Source organism: Somniosus microcephalus, chromosome 15 (assembly GCF_052327205.1).
Source record: "Somniosus microcephalus isolate GS21.2 chromosome 15, FLI_Smic_1.0, whole genome shotgun sequence".
Classification (NCBI taxonomy): domain Eukaryota; kingdom Metazoa; phylum Chordata; class Chondrichthyes; order Squaliformes; family Somniosidae; genus Somniosus; species Somniosus microcephalus.
Window position 1 is genome coordinate 122,668,054 of NC_141001.1, and position 25,645 is coordinate 122,693,698.

General features: G+C 47.4%; 1 protein-coding gene across 2 annotated transcripts in view; it reads left to right on the plus strand.

Moving 5' to 3' along the window:
• LOC147107203 (uncharacterized) overlaps positions 1–25,645 on the plus strand; it is a 145,844-nt gene that overhangs the window by 53,077 nt on the left and 67,122 nt on the right. For both annotated transcript variants that reach the window (XM_086008379.1, XM_086008380.1), the window contains exons 7-10: positions 3,789–3,842; positions 7,045–7,203; positions 8,593–8,710; positions 14,994–15,044. In XM_086008379.1, coding sequence (XP_085864505.1) covers positions 3,789–3,842; positions 7,045–7,203; positions 8,593–8,710; positions 14,994–15,044 — 382 coding nt within the window. The remainder of the gene's footprint in view (positions 1–3,788; positions 3,843–7,044; positions 7,204–8,592; positions 8,711–14,993; positions 15,045–25,645) is intronic.

Consider the following 25,645-nt stretch of genomic DNA (forward strand, 5'->3'; position numbering starts at 1 on the left):
TTCTAAAAATATATAGCGATTTATATTAAAAGAACCGACATGCAATTTACAGTTGGTGAATCAGTCAATCGCAACGTTAACAGTTCTAAAAAGAGAAAAAATACTATCTTATTATTAACAGATAATCTTACTTTTAAATCTTAACTTCGCTACAATATTACAGTTCTTAAAGTTTTCTATACAGGATATCCATCAATATCAAATACCGAGGTACAAAGAGTTGGAGACCACAGAACCGCCTCTGTGGTCGAGAATTGCTTTGCCCGATTAAAGCGAGTCTGATATCCCATTTGAGAGTTCAATATTTATACCCTTTTCCAGTTGTATTTCCTTTAAAGTTTCTGCTGATGCAAGTTAATTATCTCTAGTCATCTTTCTGCCAACCTCCGCAATTCTTACTGCCACATCAGCTTGTAATATTCCAGAATCTTGTCTCATCTCTAGGCTTTTCTGAGTTTACCATATAGAACGGTGTGAAGGGCAGGTGTTCCTTATTTTATGTCATCTTTACGAAGTTTAAATTTGAACACCTTATCCAGGGTGGACCATTGTTTTTGTTCCCAAAGGTCAGCCTGTTGGAGCCATGCACCTTCTGTTTCAATAAGGTTATTTATTCAGGGTCAACAACTGTCTTATCTCAATAGCCAGAATTCTTTCATAGCTATTTCATCGTTAGGTTTCTAAATTTCCAAACCCAGTTTGTCATGTTTTAATAAGACCAGAATTCTTTTGTAAGATGGTGTATTTTTCTGACTAGATTATATGGCTTATTCCTTCACAGTGCTTCCTAACATCACCCCTGAACGGCCTGGCTCTAATTTTAAGGTTCTGCCCCCCTTGTTCTGGACTCCCCCCCCCCCCACCAGAGGACATAGTTTCTCTCTATCTAATGTATCAAATCACTTTAATCACCTCGATTAGATCACCCCCTAATCTTCTGTACTCAAGGGAATACAATTAGTTATTAAATTAAATTTACTACAATTAGTAAAAGGATATTGTACAAGAGGTTGGAACACCCTTGACCATAACTGTTGACTTTGGTGTGTTTTTACTTCCTGAATTAGGAAGGGAGTAGCAGTGTCAGATGGAAGGAAACACTGATGTAGATTGATGGGCTGAAAGACCTGTTTCTATACTGTAACATTCTATGATTCTATGACTTGTACTCTCATGTTCCTCAATCTCTCTCTCTCTCTCCCCTTTCCATGTCACTGTTTCTCATTCCCTCTGCTCTTTTTCATTATGACCAAAGCCATTGTTTGACCCCCGCCACAGACCCCGAATTCTCGCCACCGACTCCCTCCCTCTCCCTGACCACCATCTGAGGCTGAACCTCGCCGTCCGATTTGACCCTGAGCTGAGCTTCCGACCCCGATATCCTCACCAAGTCCGCCTACTTCCACCTCTGTAACATCGCCCGTCTACGACATTGCCTCGGCTCATCTGCTGCTGAAACCCTCATCCATGTCATCTGCAGACTTTGCTATTCATAGAGTCATAGGGGGAGAAATTGGGTGAGTAGCGCCACCTGTTAGCGCCTAAAGAGGCAGTCAGTGGCTGTAGCGCCACTGGCTGCGTCTCCGGCGATATTCAGTAGGGGCGCTAATGGTGGCGTTAGGCGTTTGCGCTGCGCCGCCACCGATGATGTCATCGGTGTGCGCAGCGCCCCATTCGTGCCCCGTTCGCGATATTTGGTAGCGAACGCCGCAGTTGCGCCGCTCGCTACCCGCGCCCGGTTCACGGGGCCTTACTGTGTCGGCAGCGGCGCAAGTTAAGGTGGAGGTGCGGGGCGGCCGCTTTTCCGGCGGCCGCCTGCCTGCACCTCCGTCCCCGGCCTCCTAACCCCCCCCCCGCGGCATTGCCGGCTGTTTCCCGAGAGCGCGGCACTTCTTCTCGGTGCCGGGCTCATTTGCCGGCACTCGTGATCAGGGCTCCCCCTTAACAGTGGGAGGAAGGCCTGCAGTACCGCAGCGTGCCGTGCTGCAGCGTGTGGCGCTGCGGCACGTTGCGCTGCGATAATCAGTTTCAGCGCCCTAAGAGGGACGCGGAGCGCCTCGAGCCTCGCCCCGTGTCCCTCGAGGGGCAATGAAACTGAATATCTGGCGATCGGTATCACTCCGATCGCTGCGCTAAATCCTTCTCTCCGCCGACTTTTGCGCCACTTTGGCGCCCCAACCCAATTTCTAGGCCATAGAGTTATACAGCACAGAAAGAGGCCCTTCGGCCCATCGTGTCTGCGCCAGCCATCAAGCCCTGTCTATTTTAATCCCATTTTCTGATGTAGATTGATGGGCTGAAAGATCTGTTTCTGCACTGTAACATTCTATGATTCTATGACTTGTACTCTCGTGTTCCTCAATCTCTCTCTCTCCCCCTTTCCATGTCCTGGCCGGCCTCCCATCTTCCACCCTCCATAAACTTCAACTCATCCAAAAAGTTGCTGTTCATATCCTACCCTATACCAAGTCCTGCCCAGTTAACACCCCTGCCTTTGCTAACCTACATTGTCTCCTGGTTCCCCAAACTCCTTAAATTGAAAAACCCTCATCCGCGTGTTTAAATCCCTCCATGGCCTTGCCCCTCCCTATCTCTGTAACCTTCTCCTGCCCTACAACCCTCTGCGTTCCTCCAGTTCTAGGCTCTTGTGCATCCCCCACTCCCTTCGCTCCACCATTGGCGGCCGTGCCTTCAGCTGCCGAGGCCCTAAACGCTGGAATTCCCTCCCTAAACCTCTCCGCCTCTCCTCCTTTAAGATGCTCCTTAAAACTGACCTCTTTGACCAAGCTTTTGGTCACATCCCCCGCCCCCCCCCCCCCCCCACCCACCCCCCCCCAATCTCTCCTCGTTTGCTCAGTGTCCAGTTAGACTTACACACTCTGTGAAGCGCTTTGGGGCTGTTTTTCTGTGTTAAGGGCGCGATATAAATGCGTGTTATTATTGATGTTCGACCAGATTACCAGTTTCTGTGCTGAATCATTCTACGTATCTGTGAATTGTCCCTTAATCAGCCCCCTGACTGTGCATGACCCCATGCCATGTCTCCAGCATGCGCATCAGATGCTGTTCTCACAGCTCATGCTATCGGGCATTGACGATTGTGAAACTGGGTGAAGACTCTTGACAAAGCAGTCCGTGTGCTCAACGCATGATGTCCCTGCGTGATGGTTGGGATTGGGAATTTTTAAATGGCTCAACTGAGGTGAAGGACTTTTGTGATGTTTCGTGGACAGCTTATGGCAACACAACTCAATTCACAGAATCGTAGAATGTTATAGCACAGAAGGAGGCCATTCGGCCCAACGTGCCTGTGCCGGCTCTTTGAAAGAGCTCTCCAATTAGTACCACTCCCCGCCCCACCCCTCCCCCCCGCTCTTTCCCCAGAGTCCTGAAAATTTTCCTCTTCAAGTATTTATCCAATCAATTCCCTTTTGAAAGTTATTATTGAATCTGCTTCCACCGTCCTTTCAGGCAGCGCGTTCCAGATCACAACAACTCACTGTGTGAAAAAATGTTTCCTTGTCTCCCCCTCTGGGTCTTTAGCCAATTATCTCCAATCTGTGTCCTCTGATTACCGACCCTCCTGCCACTGGAAACAGTTTCTCCTTATTCACTCCATGAAAACCCCTCATAATGTTGAACACCTCTAATAAATCTCGCCCTAACCTATTCTAGATCGACATGACTTCTCTTTATGTATAACATTGTAAGCTTGCAGCTGCTCGGACAGCCGTATGTTTCTCATTTTCTGTTTGTTTACTTAGTGATATTTTGTACTTTTTTAAAAGATATTTTCAAAGCGATCAGACCTGTGTCAAGAGAGCTGGATCCTTTTCCACCAGGTGAGCAAATGGACGGATTTTTTGGGCTCTGCACCTGGCGGTGCTGGGCAAGGCATCGCATGATCTTCCTCCCAGAGCGTTGTTCGGCTCATTGAAACTTATAAAATTCTAACAGGACTAGACAGACTAGATGCAGGAAGGATGTTCCCGATGGCGGGGGAGTTCAGAACCAGGGGTCACAGTCTAAAGATAAGGGATAAGCCATTTCAAATCAAATCAAATCAACTTTTATTGTCATTGTTAGTGCACAAGTGCAGTACAACGAAATGTAGGCTTGAGATGTAGGACAGAGATGAGGAGGAATTTCTTCACCCAGAGAGTGGTGAACCTGTGGAATTCTCTACCACAGAAGGCAGTGGAGGCCAATTCATTAAATATATTCAAGAAGGCGTTAGATATATTTCTTAAGGCTAAAGGGATCAAGGGGTATGGGGAGAAAGCAGGGACAGGGTACTGAATTTGGATGATCAGCCATGATCTCATTGAATAGCGGAGCAGGCTCGAGGGGCCGAATGGCCTACTCCTGCTCCTATCTTCTATGTTTCTATATTTTTACGGATCGTACATCTCCGTCTCTCCCGGCCCTCGGCTCTCCGCATGGCGGAGAAGGTCGCTACGTTCAGGCACCTGAGGTCAGCTGGAAAGGTCGAGGGATGGGGGCTACTTGACCTTCCAGGCAGGTGAGGGGTCAGGCTCAAAGTGCCCTGGATTGTGTCACGTGACCAGTCGAGCCTGGCGATTCTTGGCAATCGTGCCACCTGAGGGAGGTCGGGCGGTCATCGTTCTGACCTCACTGTTGGACGCACGATCACACCATCCAATGGGGCAGATGTGGCGAAGACACAATCAGCTTCTGTGTGCGAGACTATTCCAAGTCTGCGATGCATTACTGGGCACCGTGAATCTCGGGGAAACTGAGCGGGTTCCTTTCCAGACAACGCTCCGATTTTCTGATATTGCGCTGCATGCAGGTGATTCAGACCATCTGGGCCCAAGATTGGGAAAATCTCCCCATATCTGTCCAAATACTTGTGTGAAAGTGCTGCGTGGTTTATGTATTCAATTTAGGTTCATGTATATTGCAAGAAAATAAAAGACCCATGCTGGTACATTTTCCAATGCAATAAAAGGACTATTCCTTAATTTTAATTTTTCTATTCTTGGGATGAGGGCATCACTGGCAAAGCCAACATTTATTGGCCATCCCTAGTTACCTTAAGAAGGTGGTGATACCAGTGGCAGGAGGGTCGGTAACAAGACTTAGGGGGAAAAATTCAGTTGATTAGCGCCCTAAGAGGGCGCTAACAGGGCGCAAAGCAACTAGCGCCCGGGCGCGGCGATGTTTGTGCCGCTCGCGAAATTGACCAGACATTTTGCGGCGGCGCTAAACACTACCGCCACGATCTCCTGCGCCCGCAGATCGTGATGTCAGTCGAGCGTGCAACGCCCCGGTTGCGCCCCGGACCGGATATTGAGTGGCGCCCACTGTCTTTCCGCCTGCCGTGAGCAACAACAGGGGAACGTTTTGCAGTCGGGAAGGGACTGGGGGTGAGCTATTTAAAGGCGACCACTTCCTGCCTTTTTTTGTCTGTGACATTTTTGCACCACGCATTCTGAGAGAGAGAGAGAGAGAGACTTCTGGAGAGATTCAACGCTGTGTGAAGGAGTTTTGGGTACTGAGCAGCCCTTTGCAGGTTCATTTTGATTTGACCTTCCTTGCATCGATTTAGAAGAGACTGTGGGGGCTGCACTCTGAGCTCTTTCCCTGGGTCTCTCCATTGTTCTTTCCAGCAGATTTGATGTACAGGTCTCTCCAGGCCGAGATTCAAGGCTGCAATGAGCAGGGTGTGGATGGAGAGCAAGATCGACCCTCCCCTTTAAGAACTGGCCGGCGCCAGTGTGTCTGTGTTCCATTGCTGACTGACATCACATGAGCTTCGCCAGCGCTCTGAGGTAGCGCCTCGCTCCTCGGCGTTAGCACCTTAAGAGAGGTGTGTAGCGCCTGATTTAGTGCTCCAATCACCTCCAGGGGCGATAGAAGTCAAGTTTGTAGTCGGAGGCGATAATTAGCGTCAGGTGCTAAACTTGGCGTCCGGCTGATAATCGTGCCCCAAACGGGGCGATACTGAAATTTCTCCCCCTTATTATTTAACACAGATTTAAGATTATTCACAAAAGAACTAGGGGGAAGATTAGGAGAAATTTATTTCCACAGCGAGTTATTAAGATCTGGAATGCACTGCCTGAAAGGCATAGAATGATAGAGCACAGAAGGAGGCCATTCGGCCCATCGTGCCTGTGCCAGCTCTTTGAAAGAGCGATCCAATTAGTCCCACTCCCCCCTGCTCTTTCCCCACAGCCCTGCAAATTGTTTCCTTTCAAGTATTTATTCAGTTGCCTTTTGAAAGTTACTGTTGAATCTGCTTCCACCGCCCTTTCAGGCAGCGCATTCCAGATCACAACAACTCGCTGCGTAAAAAACATTCTCCTCATCTCCCCCTCTGGCTCTTTTGCCAATTACCGTAAATCTGTGTCCTCTGGTTACTGACCCTCCTGCCATTGGAAACAGTTTCTCCTTATTTACTCTATCAAAAACCTTCATGATTTTAAACACCAATATCAAATCTCCCCTTAACCTTTTCTGCTCTAAGGAGAACAATCCCAGCTTCTCCAGTCTCTCCACATCACTGAAGTCCCTCCTCCCTGGTACCATTCTAGTAAATCTCCTCTGCACCCTCTCCAAGGCCTTGACATCCTTCCTAAAGTGTGGTGCCCAGAATTGGACACAATACTCCAGCTGGGGCCGAACCAGTGTTTTATAAACCCTAATTTATTCAAGAAATCCAATGGGGAATTCAGAAGAAACTTCTTTACCCAGAGAGTGGTGAGAATGTGGAACTCGCTACCACAGGGAGTGGTTGAAGCGAATAGTATAGATACATTTAAGGGGAGGCTGGACAAGCACATGAGGGAGAAGGGAATCGAGGGTTATGCTGATAGAGTTAGATGAGGAAAGACGGGAGGAGGCTCGAGTGGAGCATAAACACTGGCATGGGCTGGTTGGGCCGAATGGCCTGTTTCTGTGCCGTATATCCGATGTAATCCTAATTGAAACACTTTGCTCCAAGTGACTCTGAGCACTATCTCAGGGCATTCTCCAGTGGTTTAAATATTGATGTATTTCTCTGCATTTCTTTAAAAGAGAGGTCAATGAATTCATCAATAACATCGCGGATCTAAAATATGCAAACCAGAAGTTGCGAGAACAAAACGGCAGCCTCCAGAAGGCCATGGAGATGTCAGACGAGACGAACTTGCAGCTGGCGAAGGAACTCTCGAAGCTGAAGAACCAACTGACGAGGTAGCTCAAGGCGAATGTTTCCGTCCCGAAGTTGAAACGATTCTGTTTTGTATTGGGTTGAAAATAAGAAAGGAAGGTCCTGAGAAGGTGGTGGTGGGCCTTCCTCGGCCACTTCAGAGGGCAGTTCAGGGTCAACCACGTTGGTGTAGGACTGGACTCACCTATAGTCCCAGACCGGGTAAGGACAGAATGTCCAGTGACAGCACCAAGTATTCATCTGCTATAACACTTCTGAAAGAAGGTTAGAGTCCCAAGATTAAATACTGCTGGTGAGCTTTGGACACTAAATGGGGGGGAAATCGGCCAGCCCCCATGGTTGGGGGAGGGAGGGTGGGGGTAAGGGGGTTAAAGGATTTAGATCAGGCTAAGTGGGCTGGTGCGGTAAAAAATTCAGCCAATGCCACTGCAGGCCAGTTTGCTGAAAAAGAAAGAGCTTGTATTTCTCCCGCACCTTTCACCACCTCAGGACATCCCAAAACGCTTCACAGCCAATGAAGTACTTTTTGAAGAGTAGTCACTGTTGTAATGTAGGAAACGCGGCAGCCAATTTGGACACAGCAAGATCCCACAAACAGCAATGTGATAAACGGCCAGATAACCTGTTTTAGTGATGTTGGTTGAGGGATAAATATTGGCCCCAGGACACCGGGGAGAACTCCCCTGCTCGTTGTCTAAATAGTGCTGTGGGATCTTTAATTCAAAAAGGTCACTGCTGATCTGTATCTTAATTCCATCCACCTGCCTTGGCTCCGTAACCCTTAATACCCTTACCCAACAAAAATCTATCACTCTCAGTTTTGAAATTTTCAATTGACCCCCACCATCAACAGCTTTTTGGGGGAGAGAGTTCCAGATTTCCACCACCCTTTGTGTGAAGAAGTGCTTCCTGACATCACCCCTGAATGGCCTGGCTCTAATTTTAAGGTTCTGCCCCCTTGTTCTGGACTCCCCCCACCAGAGGAAATAGTTTCTCTCTATCCACCCGATCGAGTCCTTTAATCATCTTAAACACCTCAGTTAGATCACCCCTTAATCTTCTATACTCAAGGGAATACGAGCCCAGTCTGTGAAACCTGTCCTCACAATTTAACCCTTTTAGCCCCGGTATAATTCGGGTGAATCTGCGCTGCTCCCCCTCCGAGGCCAGTGTATCCTTCCTGAGGTGCGGGGCCCAGAACTGAACACATCTATATTCAGGTAGCCCACAAATGCTCACGAACCCAAGGCTCACACATGAAGGAAGGCCATGAAAGGCCTTTGGGACACGTGGAACCTTCACCCCCTACATGGGTCACCATCTCAGGGGCAGGGCGGGATTGCAGGGGCTAAAAGTAAAGAAAAGGATTTGAGATTCTTCAAACTGTAAAATATTAAAGTTGTGATTTTCAGTTCTCAAAAGACGCTTCACAGCTTAAAATCCATGGCGGAGGATTTGGAAGATGCAAAGAGCACAGGAAGAGATGCACAGGAGAAAGCTCATCAGCTGCAGACACATTGCAAAGAGCTGGTATGGACCGATCCAATTTCTAGATCACAGCAACACAAACTGTCCATATATCGGCACAAACTGGCAGTCTTAAAAACCAAATGTTGGCGGTGGGATATGGAAATGTCTTGATTGATCCTTTTCTGAGGTTTGAATCAAGCACATTTTTGAGATAAAATAGAGGGAGAATTTCACTGATTCCAAACTAGGAGTAATTGACACTGATCCTGGTTGCAAAAATTAAACACAATTTTTTTTAATTACACACCTTCCTAAGCCGATCATACAGCACAGAAGGAGGCTATTTGGCCCATCGTGCCTGTGCCGGCTCTTTGAAAGAGCTCTCCAATTAGTCCCACTCCCCCCTGCTCTTTCCCCACAGCCCTGCAAATCTTTCCCCTTCAAGTATTTATCCAGTTCCCTTTTGAAAGTTACTATTGAATCTGCCTCCACCGCCCTTTCAGGCAGCGTGTTCCAGATCACAACAACTCGCTGCGAAAAAATATTTCCTCATCTCCCCTCTGGTTCTTTTGCCAATCATCTTCACTCTGTGTCCTCTGGTTACCGACCCTCCTGCCACTGGAAACAGTTTCTCTCTATTTACTCTATCAAAACCCCTCATGATTTTGTACACCTCTATTAAGTCTGCTCTTAACCGTCTCTGCTCTAAGGAAAACAATCCCAGCTTCTCCAGTCTCTCCACATAACTGAAGCTCCTCATCATATGACTCACTATGTGAGTAAGGTTTGTTTGTTAACTGGTATGCAGCATTGCTAATAGTTTCTCTGTCCTGTCAACAAACCTTGTATCCATTTTAAAGCTACGATTTTCAACAAGTTGTTGGTTGAATATTCAAGAGGTGGGTGGGGGGTCTTTGTGTGTAGACATTCTGAGCTGAATATGACCATGAGATGTCCACCAGTTTGCTAGAAGCTTTCTACAACTGGTGGACACTACAGGAGATCCATTTTTTATTGGCCCAACTTGTTGTATGAAGATTTTATTTCATTCTCGGGATGTGGGCGTCGCTGGCAAGGCCGGCATTTATTGCCCATCCCTAGTTGCCCTTGAGAAGGTGGTGGTGAGCCGCCTTCTTAAACCACTGCAGTCCATGTGGTGAAGGTACTCCCACAGTGACCCAGCGACAATGGCTGGTGTATGTCCAAGAACATAAGAACATAAGAAATAGGAGCAGGAGTAGGCCAATCGCCCCTCGAGCCTGCTCCGCCATTCAATAAGATCATGGCTGATCTGATCCTAACCGCCAATCTACTATCACAGAACCATCTCCTGAATCTAACAGAATTAGACACACGAAATAGGAGCAGGATCAGGCTACACGGCCCCTGGGCCCGCTCCGCTACCCACAGGGCCATGTCCGATCCGAACCTAGACTCATGTCCAAATTCCTGCCCGCTCCCCGTAACCCTTAATTCCCTTTACTTCTAGGAAACTGTCTATTTCTGTTTTAAATTTATGTAATGATGTAGCTTCTACAGCTTTTTGGGGCAGCATATTACATGGACCTACCACCCTCTGAGTGAAGTAGTTCTTCCTCATCTCAGTTTTGAAAGAGCAGCCCCTTACTCTAAGACTATGCCCCCTAGTTCTAGTTTCACCCATCATCGGGAACATCCTCCCCGCATCCACCCGATCCAACCCCTTCACAATCTTATATGTTTCAATAAGATCGCCTCTCATTCTTCTGAACTCCAATGAGTAGAGTCCCAATCTACTCAACCTCTCCTCATATGTCCATCCCCTCATCCCCGGGATTAACCGAGTGAACCTTCTTTGTACTGACTCGAGAGCAAGTATGTCTTTTCTTAAGTATGGACACCAAAACTGTATGCAGTATTCCAGGTGCGGTCTCACCAATACCTTGTACAACTGAAGCAATACCTCCCTATTTTTATATTCTATCCCCCTAGCAATGAAAGCCAACATTCCATTGGCCTTCTTAATCACTTGCTGCACCTGCATACTAACCTTTTGAGTTTCGTGCACCAGGACCCCCAGATCCCTTTGTACTTCAGTACTTTCCAGTTTCTTGCCATTAAGATAATAACTTGCTCCACGATTTTTCCTGCCAAAGTGCATAACCCCACACTTTCCAGTATTGTATTCCATCTGCCAAATCTCTGCCCACTTACTTAGCCTGTCTATGTCCCTTTGCAGGTTTTTTATGTCCTCCTCACTCACTACTTTCCCTCCCATCTTAGTATCATCTGCAAACTTTGATATGTTACACTCGGTCCCCTCCTCCAAATCGTTAATATAGATTGTAAAGAGTTGGGGACCCAGCACTGACCCCTGCGGAACACCACTAGTTACTGATTGCCAGTCTGAGAATGAACCATTTATCCCAACTCTCTGCCTTCTGTTAGATAGCCAATCCTCTATCCATGCCAGAATATTACCCCCAATCCCGTGATTTTTTATCTTAAGCAATAACCTTTTGTGTGGCACCTTGTCAAATGCCTTTTGGAAGTCTAAATACACTACGTCCACTGGTTCCCCTTTATCCACCTTATATGTTACTTCCTCAAAGAACTCCAGCAAATTTGTCAAACATGACTTCCCCTTCATAAAACCATGCTGACTTTGTCCTATTAAATTATGATTATCCAAATGTCCTGTTACTGTCTCCTTAATAATGGACTCCAAAATTTTACCAACCACAGATGTTAGGCTAACCGGTCTATAGTTTCCAGCCTTCTGTCTACCGCCGTTTTTAAATAAGGGTGTTACATTAGCAGTTTTCCAGTCTGCCGGGACCTTTGCTGAGTCCAGGGAGTTTTGGAAAATTATTACTAATGCATCCACAATCCCTACCGCCACTTCCCTCAAGACCCTAGGATGTAAGCCATCAGGTCCAGGTGATTTATCCGCCTTGAGTCCCATTATTTTACCGAGTACCACTTCCTTAGTGATTTTGATCGTGTTTAGCTCCTCCCCCCCTATAGCCCCCTGTTTGTCCAGTGTTGGGATATTCTTAGTGTCCTCTACTGTAAAGACTGATACAAAATATTCATTCAGTGTTTTTGCCATCTCCATATTTCCCACCATTAATTTCCCGGTCTCATCCTCTAAGGGACCAACATTTATTTTAGCCACCCTTTTTCTTTTTATATAACTATAAAAACTCTTACTATCTGTTTTTATATTTTTTGCTAATTTACTTTCATAATCTATCTTCCCTTTCTTAATCAATCTTTTTGCTATTTTTTGCTGTCTTTTAAAGTTTTCCCAATCCTCTATCCTCCCACTAGATTTGGCTACCTTATATGCCCTTGTTTTTAGTCGAATACTATCTTTAATTTCTTTACTTAGCCACGGATGGCTGTCTTTTCTTTTACACCCTTTTCTTCTCAGTGGAATATATATTTTTTGGAAGTTGTAAAATAACTCCTTAAATGTACACCACTGATCATGTATCGTCTTACCCTTTAATCTATTTTCCCAATCCACTCTACTCAATTCCGCTCTCATACCTTCATAGTCTCCTTTATTCAAGCTTAGCACGCTTGTTTGAGATCCAGCCTTCTCACCCTCTGATTGAATATGGAATTCAACCATGTTATGGTCACTCATTCCAAGGGGATCCTTTACTAGGACATTTTTAATTAATCCTGTCTCGTTACACAGGACCAGATCTAAGGTTGCTTGCCCCCTGGTTGGTTCAGTTACATACTGCTCAAGAAACCCATCCCTAATACACTCAATGAACTCATCCTCAAGGCAGCCCTGCCCAATTTGATTTGTCCAATTAATATGACAGTTAAAATCCCCCATAATTATAGATGTTCCCTTATTACAAGCCTCAACTATCTCCTGATTGATACTCCGTCCAACAGAGTTGCAACTGTTCGGAGGCCTATAGACTATACCTACTAGTGTTTTTTTCCCCTTATTATTCCTTATCTCCACCCAAACTGTTTCATTATCCTGATCTTTTGACCCAATATCATTTCTCTGTATTACAGTGATTCCTTCCTTTATTAACATAGCCACCCCACCTCCCCTTCCTTCCTGCCTGTCCTTCCTGATTGTTAAATAACCTGGTATGTTTAATTCCCAGGCATTGTCACCCTGCAGCCATATTTCTGTAATGGCCACAAGATCATACCCATATGTAGTTATTTGTGCCATTAACTCGTCTATTTTGTTACGAATGCTACGTGCATTCAGATAGAGAACTTTCAAATATGTTTTGTGACACTTAGTTCCTGCTTTTGCCCTTTTTATTACTTTACCTTTTACTCCATACCTTCTGCCCCTTCCTGACACGCTCTGGTTTTTAATTTCCCCACTGCTACCTAAGTCTATGACCTTCTCTGTTGTCATTTTTATTATTTGCTCTCTAGGAACCTCCCCCCCACTAGTTAGTTTAAAGCCCTCTCTACAGCCCTAGTTATATGATCCGCCAGGACTCTAGTCCCAGCACTGGCCAAGTGAAGCCCGTCCCAACGAAACAGCTCCCTCCTGCCCCAGTGCTGGTGCCAGTGTCCCAGGAAGCAAAACCCATTTCTCCCACACCAGTCTTTGAGCCACGCATTTAACTCTCTAATTTTATTTGTCCTAGCCAAATTAGCTCGTGGCTCAGGTAATAATCCAGAGATTATTACCCTTGAGGTTCTGTTTTTTAATTTGACCCCTAGCTGCTCATACTCCTTTAACAGAACCGGCTTCCTAGTCCTATCTACGTCGTTTGTACCAACATGGACCACGACGACTGGATCCACCCCCTCCCACTGCAAGTTTCTTTCCAGCCCAGAGGAGATGTCCTTAACCCTGGAACCGGGTAGGCAACACAGCCTTCGGGACTCTCACTCTCGGCTGCAGAGAACTCTTATCTATCCCCCTAATAATACTATCCCCTACCACTACAACATTTCTATTTACTCCCCCCTCTTGAATGGCCCCCCGTTCCACGGTGCTGTGGCCAGGTTGCTCATCCTCCCTGCAGTCCCTGCTCCTGTCCCCACAGGGAGTAAGAACCTCGAACCTGTTGGACAAGAGCAAGGGCTGCGGCTCCTCCAACACTACCTCCTGGATCCCTGTACCTGCCTCACTCGTAGTCACACCGTCCTGTCCCAGACCATGGGCTACATCTGAATTAATTAACTTCATAGGTGTGACCACCTCCTGAAACACAGTCCAGGTACTTCTCCTCCTCCCTGATGTGTCGCAGTGTCTGAAGCTCAGACTCCAGCTCATCAACACGGAGCTGGAGTTCCTGTAGCAGCAGACACTTGTCACAGACGTAATCACCGTGAGCCTCAATGGGGTCCACCGGCTCCCACATCTCGCAACAGTAACACATCACCTGCTCCATTCTATGTAATTAATTAAATTTTTTATTGTTAGTTATGGACACCCTCTGCCCGATTTTAGATGCTAATATCTCCTTTAATTAATTGGATTTAAATTAAATCAATCCCTCTAATTACACCAGTTAAATGGTTTACCAACAGTCACACTGCACCAGAAAGGCCTTATTAGCTACAACCCACAGAGTTAAAGTTTGAAAAGAGCACCTAACGCCCCACTTACCCTAACTCACAGCACTCTCTGCTGACTCGCACTCACGAGTCGGGATGGCGTGTGACTTGGAGAGGAACTTGGGGTTAAGATGATGTTCCCATGTGCCTGCTGCCCTTGTCCTTCTAGGTGGTAGAGGTCGTGGGTTTTGGAGGTGTTGTCGAAGAAGCCTTGGCGAGTTGCTGCAGTGCATCTTGTAGATGGTGCACACTGCAGCCATGGTACGCCGGTGGTGGAGGGAGTGAATGTTTAAGGAGGTGAATGGGGAGCCGATCAAGTGGGCTACTTTGTCCTGGATGGTGTTGAGCTTCTTGATTATTGTTGGAGCCGCACTCATCCAGGCAAGTGGAGAGTATTCCATCACACTCCTGACTTGTGCCTTGTAAGTGGTGGAAAGGCTTTGGGGAGTCAGGAGGTGAGGCACTCACCGCAAAATACCCAGCCTCTGACCTGCTCTTGTTGCCACAGTATTTATGTGGCTGGTCCAGTTAAGTTTCTGGTCAATGGTGACCCCCAGGATGTTGATGGTGGGGGATTCGACGATGGTAATGCCGTTGAATGTAATGGGGTGGTGGTTAGACTCTCGCTTGTTGGAGATAGTCATTGCCTGGCACTTGTGTGGCGCGAATGTTACTTGCCACTTATTAGCCCAAGCCTGGATGTTGTCCAGGTCTTGCTGCATGTGGGCATGGACTGCTTATTAACAGTTTATTTGCTCTGTAATAAGACTGAAACTTTATTTGATTTGTTTTTGTGTAGAAGAAGGAGAACGAGGCACTGGTCGCACAGCTGTGGGCAGTGTTTGAAAAGGTAGGAGCACTTCCTGCATGTGTTGACAGAGGTTATAAAGACAGTCCAGTGGTATCGCAATAATTCACCATTAACTGGTTTCCTGATTGTTAACAAATAGCCAAGATCAAGTGTCTGAGACTGATATAAATTGCTGAGGTTCATTTAGGATTAAACTCCTTAGATACTCCTGTTCACCCATCACCCCTGTGCTCGCTGACCTACATTGGCTCCTGGTCTGGCAATGCCTCAATTAAAAAAATTCCCACCCTTGTTTTCAAATCTCAACAAGAATGATTATCAAAGAAAATTTGACACCAAGCCACATAAGGAGATATTAGGACCGGTGACCAAAAGCTTGATCAAAGAGGTCGGTTTTAAGGAGCGTCTTCAAGGAGGAGAGAGAGGTAGAGAGGCGGAGAGGTTTAGGGAAGGAATTCCAGAGCTGGGGGCCCAGGCAGCTGAAGGTACAGCCACCAATGGTGGAGCGATTAAAATCGGGGATGTTCAAGAGGCCAGAATTTGTGGTATATATCAATGATTTGGACTTGAATGTAGGAAGTATGATTAAGAAGTTTGCAGATGACACAAAAATTGGCCGTGTGGTTGATAATGAAGAAGAAAGCTGCAGACTGCAGAAAGACATCAATGGACTGGTCAGGTGGGCAGAACAGTGGCAAATGGAATTCAATCCGGAGAAGTGTGAGGTAATGCATTTGGGGAGGGCTAACAAGGCAAGGGAATACACTATAAATGGTAGGACACTGAGTAGTGTAGAGGATCAGAGGGACCTTGGAGTGCATGTCCACAGATCCCTGAAGGTAGCGGGACAGGTGGATAAGATGGTTAAGAAGGCATACGGAATACTTGCCTTTATTAGCCGAGGCATAGAATATAAGAGCAGGGAGGTTATACTTGAACTGTATAAAACACTAGTTAGGCCACAGCTAGAATACTGCCTGCAGTTCTGGTCACCACATTACAGGAAGGATGTGATTTCACAAGAGAGGGTGCAGGGGAGATTTACGAGGATGTTGCCAGGACTGGAGAATTTTAGCTGTGAGGAAAGATTGGATCGGCTGGGGTTGTTTTCTTTGGAACAGAGGAGGCTGAGGGGAGATTTAATTGAGGTGTATAAAATTATGAGGGGCCTAGATAGAGTGGATAGGAAGGACTTATTTCCCTCAGCAGAGGGGTCAATAACCAGGGGCCATAGATTTAAAGTAATTGGTAGAAGGATTAGAGGAGAGTTGAGGAGAACTTTTTTCACCCAGAGGGTGGTGGGGGTCTGGAACTCACTGCCTGAAAGGGTGGTAGAGGCAGAAACCCTCATCACATTTTAAAAGTACTTGGATATGCACTTGAAGTGCCGTAACCTACAGGGCTACGGACCAAGTGCTGTAAAGTGGGATTAGGCTGGAGAGCTCTTTGTCGGCCGGCATGGACAAGATGGGCCGAATGGCCTTCTGTACTGTAAATTTCTATGATTCTATGGAGGAGCGCAGAGATCTCAGAGGGGTGTAGGGCTGGAGGAGGTTACAGGTGAAATTGACCACCGTAACAGTCACCTGTGAGTTGGGATCATTCATGGCACAAGCATCCTTACCTGCCACAGCACTGAAACGGACCCAATCAAAGTCACAAATTCTTCTTCTTAGGCAGTCCCTCGGAACCGAGGATGACTTGCTTCCACATTAAAAATGAGTTCTCAGGTGACTGATTAGTCCAATGTGGGACCTACAGTCTCTGTCACAGGTGGGGCAGACGGTGGTTGAAGGGGCGGGTGGGTGGGGTGCTTGGGATGACGTGCGCTCCTTGCGCTGCCTGCGCTTGGCTTCCGCTTGCTCCCAGCGAAGAGACTCGAGGTGTTCGGCGCCTTCCCGGATGCTTCTCCTCCACTTTGTGCGGTCTTGGGCCAGGGATTCCCAGGTGTCGGTGGGGATGTTACACTTTTTCAAGGAGGCTTTGAGGGTGTCCTTGAAGCGTTTCCTCTGTCCACCTGGGGCTCTCTTGCCGTGCCGGAGCTCCGAGTAGAGCGCTTGTTTTGGGAGTCTCGTATCGGGCATGTGGACAATGTGACCCGTCCATCGGAGCTGATCGAGCATGGTCAAAGCTTCGATGCCGGGGATGTTGGCCTGAGCAAGCACACTGACGTTGGTGTGCCTATCCTGCCAATGGATTTGCAGGATCTTGCAGAGGCAGCATTGGTTGTACCTCTCCAGTGCTTTGAGGTGCTTGCTGTACATGGTCCATGTCTCTGAGGCATACAGCAGGGCGGGTATCACTGCTGCTCTGTAGACCATGAGCTTAGTGCCGGGTTTGAGGTCCTGGTCTTCAAACACTCTCTTCCTCAAGCGACCGAAGGCTGCACTGGCACACTGAAGGCGGCGTTGGACTTCGTCGTCGACGTCTGCCCTTGTTGACAGTAGGCACCCGAGGTATGGAAAGTGGTCCACGTTGTCCAAGGCCTTGTCGTGGATTTTGATAATCGGGGGGGGGGGGGGGCAGTACTGTGTGGCGGGGGCAGGTTGGTAGAGGATCTTTGTCTTACGGATGTTTAGTGTAAGGCCCATGCTCTCGTACGCTTTGGTGAAGGTGTTGACGATGGTTTGGAGTTCGACCTGCGAGTGAGCGCAGATGCAAGCGTCGTCTGCATACTGTAATTTGACGACAGAGGATGGGATGACCTTGGATCTGGACTGGAGGCGACGGAGGTTGAACAGTTTCCCATTTGTTCTGTAAATTAGCTCCACTCCAGTGGGGAGCTTACTGAGGGTGAGATGGAGCATTGCAGCAAGGAAGATCGAGAAGAGCGTTGGTGCGATGACACAGCCTTGCTTGACCCCGGTTCGTACGTGAATTGGGTCTGTGGTGGAACCGTTGGTCAGGATCACGGCTTGCATGTTGTCGTGAAGCAGACGGAGGAGTGACAAACTTTTGAGGGCAGCCGAATTTGAGGAGGACACTGCATAATCCCTTATGGTTGACAGTGTCGAAGGCCTTTGTGAGATCAAAGAAGGCCATGTACAGCGATTGGTGCTGTTCCCTGCATTTCTCTTGTAATTGATGTGCGGTGAAGATCATGTCCATTGTGCCCCTTAGTGGGCGGAACCCGCATTGTGACTCTGGGAGGAGCTCTTCGGCCACTGGGAGAAGGCGATTGAGGAGGATTCTTGCGAAGACTTTCCCTGTGGCAGACAGCAGGGAAACTCCTCTGTAATTACCCTAATCGGACTTGTCACCTTTCTTGAAGATGGTCACAATTACGGCGTCTCTGAGATCCCCTTGCATGCTCTCCTCCTTCCAGATAAGAGAAATGAGTTCATGAATTTGTGCCCGTAGTGCTTCTCCACCATGCTTTAGTGCTTCGGCGGGGATTCCATCTGCTCCTGAGGCCTTGTTGTTCTTCAGTTGTCGGATGGCCTTTTCAACCTCATGCCGGGCTGAGGTTGTGCTGAGATGGTGGTGGGTAGCATGCTGTGGGATGGAGTTGAGGACACTCGTGTCGAAGACAGAATCGTGGTTAAGGAGATCTTCGAAGTGCTCCTTCCAGTGGGCACTGACTGCCTCTCTGTCCTTGATGAGTACCTCTCCATTCTTGGCCCGCAGTGGGGAAGGGCTGTAGATGGTTTTGACTGCGCTAAAGAATCCACGCACGTCGTGGTTGTCGGCTAGCTGCTGGATCTCCTGCGCTTTCTCCACCATCTGTTCTTTAGGTCACAGGTTTTTTTGTTGGACCTCGGCCTTCAGGCTTCAGTAGAGCTGCTTTCTTGCTCTCGAGTTCTGTTGCTGTTTCCAGATCAGGAATGCCTTGCGCTTGCGGCTTATTAGCTCCTGGATCTCCTGGTCATTCTCGTCGAACCAGTCTTGGTGTTTCCCGGTCGAGTGACCGAGCGTCTCTTCACAGGTACTGATTATGGAGGCCTTGAGTGCAGACCAGACGCTGTGGACACTGTGTCTCTGCATCACTGGGAGTCGTCAGGTAGTTTGTGAGGCGCAGGCTGAATAGGGCTTTCTTAGCGGGGTCTTTGCTCCAGCGTTACAGTCACCTGTGAGTTGGGATCATTCATGGTACAAGCATCCTTACCTGCCACAGCACTGAAACGGACCCAATCAAAGTCACAAATTACATCCTATGTGACTGTGACCCTGGTAAACTAACCCTCCTCATCCTTCTTGACCTCTCTGCGGCCTTCGACACGGTTGTCTACACCATCCTCATCCAAAGCCTCTTTGCTGTAAAAACAGAAAATGCTGGAAACACTCAGCAGGCCAGGCAGCATCTGTGGAGAGAGAAACAGAGTTAACGTTTCAGGTCGATGACCCTTCGTCAGAACTGGAAAAAGGCAGGAAATGGAACAGGTTTTTAAGCAAGTCAGTGTGGTGTATGTAACCTGTTCCACCTTAAGAGAACTTAAGCCTGTTCCACCTTAAGAGATGTACTACTTTCTCTGGCTGCTGTATACGTAATACCGGTGGTGACCACCGGTATATAAGCACTGTGATTGTATTTAGTATAGTCCTGACCTCCAACCAGTAAAGACCTGTTGAACTTTAATCTTGTAGTCTGTGTTAGTAATTACAACTAGAACACACAGACTTAACAGTGGCGACGAGTCCGATTCTTACCCTGCGGCAGTTTATATCCACGGCGGCTTCGTCCACAGAACGGACGTCGAAGAGAGGCTTCCACCCTCATCACCCTGCTGGAAGACACGTCGCGCGGCAGACATCGAGAAACCAGAGTGCAGAAGACATCCTGAACTCGAAGCCTCCATCAGCGGCTGTCAGCTATCTTCTTTCTACCTCGGTGGTGGGTAAGCCGGGCAGCGACGCGACCAGAAAGTCGGCCGCGTTGGCTGTACAGACGGGGAGGGAAGACGGAGGAATAAGGGCGGTGAGATCGATCGCGACCGGAGATAAGGGCCGGGCCGCATTCGGGCCGAAAGGCGCAGCGCGGGGACATCGATCACGGCTGGTGATAAGGGCCGGGCCGCATTCGGGCTAAAAAGGCGCAGCGTCTGGGGCAACTGAAGGCGCGAGAGCCGCAGTGAAGCGGAGACAGCGTCGGGGGACGGGTGAAGACCGCCAAGCGCGGGAAAACCGCCATTTTGTAGGCGGAGGACGAAGACAAGAGCGGGAAGCCGCCATCTTGGATAAAAATAAAAATAAATTAAATTGCAACGATGCCTAAACATGGGAACATTAATACCTTTGATAGCGACATCGAAGATTGGGCCATGTATGTAGAACGCATACAAAATTATTGTAAAGCAAATAAAATCCCAGATGAAGAGAAAGCACTAACATTATTAAACTTAATGGGTGCGAAGACATACGGGCAATTGAAACACCTTTTATCACCAGATGAACCGGCGGATAAGACGTTCGAGGAGATTGTTACTGTCCTGAAAAATCATCTAAACCCCACGCCGCTGATGCTAGCGGAACGATTTAAATTTTACAGCAGAAGGCAGCTGAAGGATGAAAGCAATGCTGAATATTTAATGGAATTGCATAAGCTAGCAAAGTACTGTCAGTTTGGAACGAGACTGACAGAGGCGCTACGAGATAAATTTGTGTGTGGTTTATTAAAAGAAGATACACAAAAGCGACTGCTCGAGGAGAATGAGCTGACGCTTGAGAAAGCGGTCACTATGGCAGCAGCACACGAAGCCGCAGCGAGAGGCACGGCAGTAATGCAGCTACGGTCACCGGAACTCAGTACAAATAAATTGGGTTTGAGTACTGTAAAATGTTATCGTTGTGGAAAGACAACGCACGATCAGAACCAGTGTTGGTTTAAAAACCAAGAATGCAGAACGTGTGGCAGGCTTGCCACATAGCTAAAGTATGCCGGTCAGGAAAGAAGACCAGCAACAAAAAGTCACCGCAAGGAAAATACATAAAGGTACACAAGGTGACAAAGAACAGTTCGACCGAACAGAAGTCAGATTCAGACGCTAGCAGTAATGAACTGAGTAGCTTAAGAGTATACAACGTTGGTAAGGATGCAGATCTCCAGACAATTTGGGTCACCCTTCAGATAGCAGGAGTCCAAGTAAAGATGGAATTGGACACTGGATCGGCATTGACGGTCATGAACAAGAAAGATTACAAAAGGTTATTCCAACATATTCCCCTACGGGATACGGAGATTATATTGAAAACATACACGGGGCAAAGAGTGTACCCCATCGGAAAGATAGAGGTAAAAGTGGTCCACAAGGGCGAAGAAAGCCAAGTAATGGACTTATATGTGCTACCTGAAGGAGGTCCACCACTACTGGGACGGGAGTGGATTAGGAAAATGAATATGGACTGGCACTCCTTGAAGGCACTAACGGTAGATTCCGGGGAAACAGATGTCAAACCTAAACGATTGTCCAAAATATTGGATGATGCTAAAGAGGTGTTCCAGCAGGGACTGGGAACACTGAGAGGAATTACGGCAAACATCAAGATTGATGAACATGCACACCCAAAATTTTTTAAAGCCAGACCGGTACCCTATGCAATACGACCTACTGTAGAAGCAGAACTGGAAGCGCTAGAACGTTCAGGTGTACTGTCTAAGGTAGATTGGAGTGAGTGGGCTACGCCCGTTGTTCCCGTTATGAAACGTCCTTCGAGCAACAAGCCAGGAGAACCAGGGAAGGTTCGCATCTGTGGAGATTTCAAAATCACTGTTAATCCGGTGCTTCACACGGTGCAGTATCCGCTTCCGCGGATTGAGGATATTTTTGCTTCGTTGTCTGGCGGGAAACACTTCACCAAGATAGACCTGGCGCAGGCGTACTTGCAGATGGAGGTTGAAGAAGAGTCACGCCAATACCTCACGATCAACACGCATCGAGGTTTGTACCGGTACAATAGGCTGGTTTTTGGAGTGGCATCGGCTCCAGCAATTTGGCAGAGGGCCATGGAGCAGGTATTACAGGGAATTCCAGGCACACAATGTTACCTGGACGATATTCTGATTACAGGTGATGGTGATGAAGAACACCTCGCAAACTTGGAACTGGTGCTCAACAGACTGAAAGAGTATGGACTTAGAGTTAATCGGCAGAAATGTGAGTTCTTCCAGAAGCGGATCTCGTACTGTGGTCATGTCATTGACCGGGAGGGGCTTCATAAATCTCCTGACAAGATAGAGGCAGTTGTAAAGGCTCCCGCTCCGGATAATGTCTCTCAGTTGAGGTCGTTTCTAGGATTGATTAACTATTACCATAAATTTCTACCAAATCTATCCACGGTACTGCACCCGCTAAATGCTCTTTTACAGAAGGGGGTACCATGGGAATGGAGCGAAAACTGTAAGAAGGCATTTCGCAAAAGCAAAGAATTGATCACCTCAGAGGAAGTGTTGGCTCACTTCAACCCGACACTGCCTATTCGGTTGGCTTGTGATGCTTCTCCATATGGTATTGGGGCAGTGCTCTCACACAAGTTGCCAAATGGCACGGAAAGACCAGTCGCATTTGCACCCAGATCATTGACCTCCGCTGAGTGCAACTATGCGCAGATCGATAGGGAGGCTCTCAGCCTTGTATGGGGAGTGAAGAAGTTTAATCATTACCTGCAGGGCCAAAAATTCACACTTCTGACAGACCATCAGCCGTTGGTATCCATTTTTAACCCTAAGAAGGGTGTTTCAGTGATGGCAGCACAGCGTCTCCAGAGATGGTCCCTTATCCTAGGGGCACATCAATATCAAATAGAATTCAAAGGTACGAAGCAGCATGGCAATGCTGATAGGCTGTCGCGCCTGCCACTACCTGAAGAAGAAGAAACGACGAAAGTTGACCCTGTTGAGTTATTTCATTCGACCATCATCGAGTGTTTACCAGTCACCAATGCAAGTATTGAAAGAGAAACCAGGAACGACCCGACACTGTCCAGAGTCTATGAGGTGACAGTGAAAGGATGGCCAACACGTGGTGATCCTCTGTTACCGGCATTCTCGGCAAGGCGAGACCAGCTGTCCGTCTGCCATGGTACTTTGATGTACGGGACAAGAGTGATTATTCCTCCCAAGTTAAGGGAAAGAGTTCTAAAAGAACTGCATGAAGGTCATCTGGGGGGAGTTAAGATGAAAAGTCTTGCTAGGGCTTATGTATGGTGGCCGGGTATTGACCAACAGATAGAGGAGTTGACGAAAAGCTGCGCTGGGTGCCAAAAAGTGCAAAATGCACCTCCGATCGCACCACTACACCCATGGGAATGGCCTTCAGCCCCATGGCAACGCGTACATATTGACTTTGCTGGTCCATTCATGGACTCCATGTTCCTAATTGCAGTGGACGCACATTCCAAATGGCCAGAAGTGATCACGATGAATACCACTACTTCAGAAAAGACAATTGCGGTGTTAAGAACAATATTCGCAAGGAACGGATTGCCAGAACAGATCTGTTCGGACAACAGACCACAGTTCGTGTCGGAAGAATTCCAAAAATTCTTAAAGAAGAATGGGGTGAAACATTATACCTCTGCCCCATATCATCCGGCGACAAACGGGTTGGCCGAGAGATTTGCCCAAACATTCAAAAAGGCAATTAAGGCCACGAACGATGATCAGATTCCGCTACAGCACAAGGTGGACAATTTCCTAATGGCATATCGAAACGCCGCTCATGCAGTGACTAACCAAAGTCCTGCCATGATGTTTTATAACAGGAGGTTGTGGTCCAGGTTGGACTTGTTAAAACCAAATGTGCGGAGGGAAGTGGAAAACAAACAGTTCCGGCATATTAATAACAAGACCACTCGAAGTTTCGACGTAGGACAACCAGTGTTGGCAAGGGGCTATGGAAACGAAAAATGGCAGTCCGGAACAATTCGGGCCAGACAAGGACCTCTGATGTACACAGTAGATATTGGTAACAATGTGATAAGGTGTCATACGGATCAACTGGTAGAATCGAGAGCAAGGGTCGAACCCATGGTTGCGACAGAGACAACTGTGGAAGACGTTAATGAACCTGAAGCATCTACCTCGGCAGGGAATGTACCTGATGATGATAACACCCAATGCATGGGAGACCAACTAGAGGAGTCACCTCAGCAACAGGAATCAGAGACCACTGAAAGGCGTTACCCAAACTGAATCAGAAGGCCTCCTGAGAGACTGAACCTTTGAACTGTTTATACCTGAAGTTATATATGTTATTATGTTATGTTAAATGGGGATATGACTGTTAAGCTAAAAAGGGAGGATTGTGGTGTATGTAACCTGTTCCACCTTAAGAGAACTTAAGCCTGTTCCACCTTAAGAGATGTACTACTTTTTCTGGCTGCTGTATACGTAATACCGGTGGTGACCACCGGTATATAAGCACTGTGTAGTAATATTGTATTTAGTATAGTCCTGACCTCCAACCAGTAAAGACCTGTTGAACTTTAATCTTGTAGTCTGTGTTAGTAATTACAACTAGAACACACAGACTTAACAGTCAGGAGGCTGGGAAAGGGGGGAGGGGATGAAAGGACAAAAGGGAAGGTCTGTGATAGGATAGAAGGCAGGAGAGGTTAAGAGACATTGAGAGACATTAAGAGATATTCAAGGCGAGAGGAGATGGTAATGGGACAGGTTAAGAAACAAAGGATGGCTCTAGATGAAGTGTAAATTCTCTTCCCTGTTGTCCAGCTGGGTGGGACTGCCCTCGCCTGATTCTACTCTGGCCTATCCAGTCGTAGCCAGAGAATCACCTGCAATGGCTTGGTGCTGTTGCGGAAGGACTCGTGCCTTCTACACTTAGAACCGTTGAGTACTGTTACGTCCAATAAACACTCGAGTTGGTGTGGTAATGGAAAGGAAGCTTTTCTTTCAGATGGTCTGAAACATTGGCCCAGAAATTCGGGTCGGGGGCTTCCCGCAGGTGTAAGCGCCCGACCTGCACTTACCTTGCGCGCCGGCAGTTGAGCTCTAGGGCCCCGTGGAATTCTGATCCGGGGCCTGGTCCAGCTGCCGGTGCGCAGTGCTTGTGTATCCCAGGGGCGCAGTTAGTTACATGAAATAACTATTTTAAACAATAATTTAAATTTTTGAAAAAGATAATTTTATATTCTAACGGGGCTAAAAATAAACTTACCTTGCTTTAATGTATTTAAAAATAATAAACCTGTGGAAAAAATGTTTTAATTTTAATTAATTCACCACTTAACTTGTAAAAAGCAGGCCTTACGGCTGCTTTTTACATTTCTAAATTCTGCAGACTTACCCTCACGGAAAAACCTGTAAAAAAAACCTAAGTTTGATGCGCACGCGCAGCCTCCCCCGCGCACACGTTCGACCTCCGAACCCCTGCTTTCAGAGGAACGGAAGTGCCGGTTTCCCGCGCATGCGCAGTGCATGCAGGAAACCGGCACTTCCATCGGGCCTACGGGTGAGTACCCCGTGCGTACTCACCCGTGGAGACCCGAATTTCTGGGCCAATGTCTCTGGTTAATTTCTAGAAGGAAAGAATTCAAAAGCAGAGAAGTTATGCTAAACTTGTATTGAACCTTGGTTAGACCGCACTTGGAGTACTGTGAACAGCTCTGGTCTCCCTATTATAAAAAAGGACGTTAGAGGCACTGGAGAAGGTACAAAAAGCGAGGCCAGTTCATTAAATATATTC